The following is a 2500-nucleotide window of genomic DNA, read 5'->3' as shown; positions in this document are numbered from 1 at the left end:
ATTCCTGTCAAACTAGCAGAGGATCCTCTCCCACTCCGCGTGGACACCTACACTCCCATCTCAGAGAGGTCCAACCAGCAGCCTGAGTTGCTGCTCACATGTATGTATGCCGGTCCAGAGGTGTCATCAACCTCTGCACAATGTTCTCACAATGTCCTCTCACCATGTCCAGAGCTTTAATCCAGCTACGCACCATAAATTTGCATTATCTAAGACCAAAGTCCGAAAGAATTGTGGCAGCATTTCTAATCGGGGCGGCAGTAGCTCAGGTGGTAGAGCGGGTCGTCCAATGATCGGAAGGTCGGCGGTTCGAATCCCGCTCTGTCCCAGTTTGCTGTCGTAGTGTCCTTGGACAAGACTTACCCACCTTGCCCCGTGTGCATGTGTTTGAATGTGTATGAATGTTGGTGGTGGTCGGAGGGGCCGTTTGGCGCGATATGGCAGCCACGCTTCCGTCAGTCTGCCCCAGGGCAGCTGTGGTTACAAACGTAGCTACCACCACCAGTGAGGATGTGTATGAATGAATAATGATTTCTGTAAAGCGCTCTGGGTGCCTAGAAGGGCGCTATATAAATCCAAGTCGTTAATATTATAATCGTTTTGTGGCAGGATTCTTTCAGGAATTCAGGATAACCAACCTGCTATCTGCTCATCCCTGTGTCTGCCAACAAGAAAGATGATGAATGCAACACCTGAAGAAATGAATTTGAGAGTTCAAAGCGTGCCACTGGTTTAGTGGTCTATTGCTGATTTTTTCTTAAAGAGACTTTTAAGAAATGAGACTCTCTAGCGCCACCCTTCACCACGACAGCCGTTGGGAGTACTGCAGCCAACAGTGAAGCCGGCACGGGAGAACGGGGAGAACGCACACGCAGCGTCATGTGACGTCACATCCGCAGCCCAGCGCGGGAAATTCGGGACCGAATTGCAGCACATTTTGCAGCACACAGCCTGTTCAAGGCAAAGGAGAGATACACTAGAGGGCTCATTCTTTTGGGTTTGGAACGTTTCATCTGACATTATTACTAGAAAACTTAAAATGTATACAGATTTTTTTCATAAATCTTGCCACAATCCGGCCTCAAGCTCCTTTAAATTAATATTTGAATTTAAAAAAGAGAGGGTTTTTTGTTGTTGTGAAAGTGTTAACCTTTGAGCCTCCTCCCTACACTTTTACAATGGTACCCCTTCTAAACTTCAAACTGCAGATGCAAAAACTAATCATAACCTTGAGAAAATCTGTCAGAATGTCATATACATGTTCATAAATCCTCCTAGAAGCCAGAGCAACCACGGGTCACTGAAAACAACCACTTGATGGCAAGCCGCGGCATATTTGCAGGTTCTGTTGTTGGTGATATTGATCAAGTGAAATGCAGGCATCGCTGACGCGTTGGACTGAGGGGGGGGGGGCAGCCTGGCAGGAAGAGGCTGCTGGCTCCACACAGCCTTCCCTGTCATCACTGCTGGATCTCTGTCAGAATTCCTGCTTAGCTGGTCGGAGGGAGCTGCAGCTGTTCTCACAGCAGTCCTCTACCGCCCAGATGTTGGTCAGCCATTATCAAATTATTCCACACTCAGATGGCCGTGGTAGTCCAGCTTGTTCTCAGCTGTCGGACTTAAATATTTGCTGTAATGCCACTCTGCTGACAATGAAGATCACGGACGGAGCCATGGAGCAGAACATTTCTGAACTCAAATTTGATATCCATCTGGCTCAGCATAATCCTTCTCGCTCTGCTGCGTTTGAGCACTTCGGCCTGAAACATGTTTCAACTGCCCTCTTCAGTTGAAATAATGGTGATGATATCGGCCCGTGCACTTAATGTCTCATCTGTTTCTCTTCTCGTGGAGTGGAAAGCCGCAGGGCGACATGTAGATACTGGAGAGGTTTTTAAGTCTGCTTGCACAGCTGTATCTGTCCCGGCTGCTTCTCACGAGCTTCTGCTCAGGCTCGCCTCATTAGTCCCGTCAGCGAGTCGGCTGTGAACCGCCTCTCTTCTCTGTTCATTACAGGAAGTGTCCGGATGGGTTTGACTGCTTAAAAGTAGGGAGGAATCCAAACTATGGCTACACCAGTTTTGACACCTTCGGCTGGGCCTTTCTGGCCCTCTTCCGACTGATGACCCAAGACTACTGGGAGGAGCTGTTTCATCAGGTATAATATCAGAAACCTGACCCCCCCCCCCCACCTTCAGGCACGATCCCATCGTATGTCATATTTTGAACTGGCCCAGTTATTGAAGCACCGTCCTGCCGGTAAAATGCTCAAGTAACCGCTTTCTGGGTCAAAGATCACATCGTAATTCTGCTCCAGAGTCCAAAGATAACCCTACAGTGATTGTTAAAATGAAGGTAATAATGTTTGCTGTAGATGGAGAGTTTGAAGGAGACAGAATATCAGACGTTACCCCCCCGGGGGACCACGGAAACAACTGCAGACTGTTCTGAATGTGTCAACCACTGGCACGAAGGGGAAACTCTTAAACACTCAGGCCCC

At 48.4% G+C, this 2500-nt stretch overlaps 1 protein-coding gene across 1 annotated transcript in view; it reads left to right on the top strand.

The window, feature by feature from the left end:
* scn12aa (sodium channel, voltage gated, type XII, alpha a) overlaps nt 1-2500 on the top strand; it is a 119498-nt gene that overhangs the window by 51509 nt on the left and 65489 nt on the right. The window contains exon 9 of the mRNA XM_061733053.1: nt 2017-2158. Coding sequence (XP_061589037.1) covers nt 2017-2158 — 142 coding nt within the window. The remainder of the gene's footprint in view (nt 1-2016; nt 2159-2500) is intronic.

This window comes from Cololabis saira, chromosome 10 (genome assembly GCF_033807715.1).
Source record: "Cololabis saira isolate AMF1-May2022 chromosome 10, fColSai1.1, whole genome shotgun sequence".
NCBI classification, from domain to species: Eukaryota; Metazoa; Chordata; class Actinopteri; order Beloniformes; family Belonidae; genus Cololabis; species Cololabis saira.
This window is presented reverse-complemented; position numbering and strand designations above follow the sequence as displayed.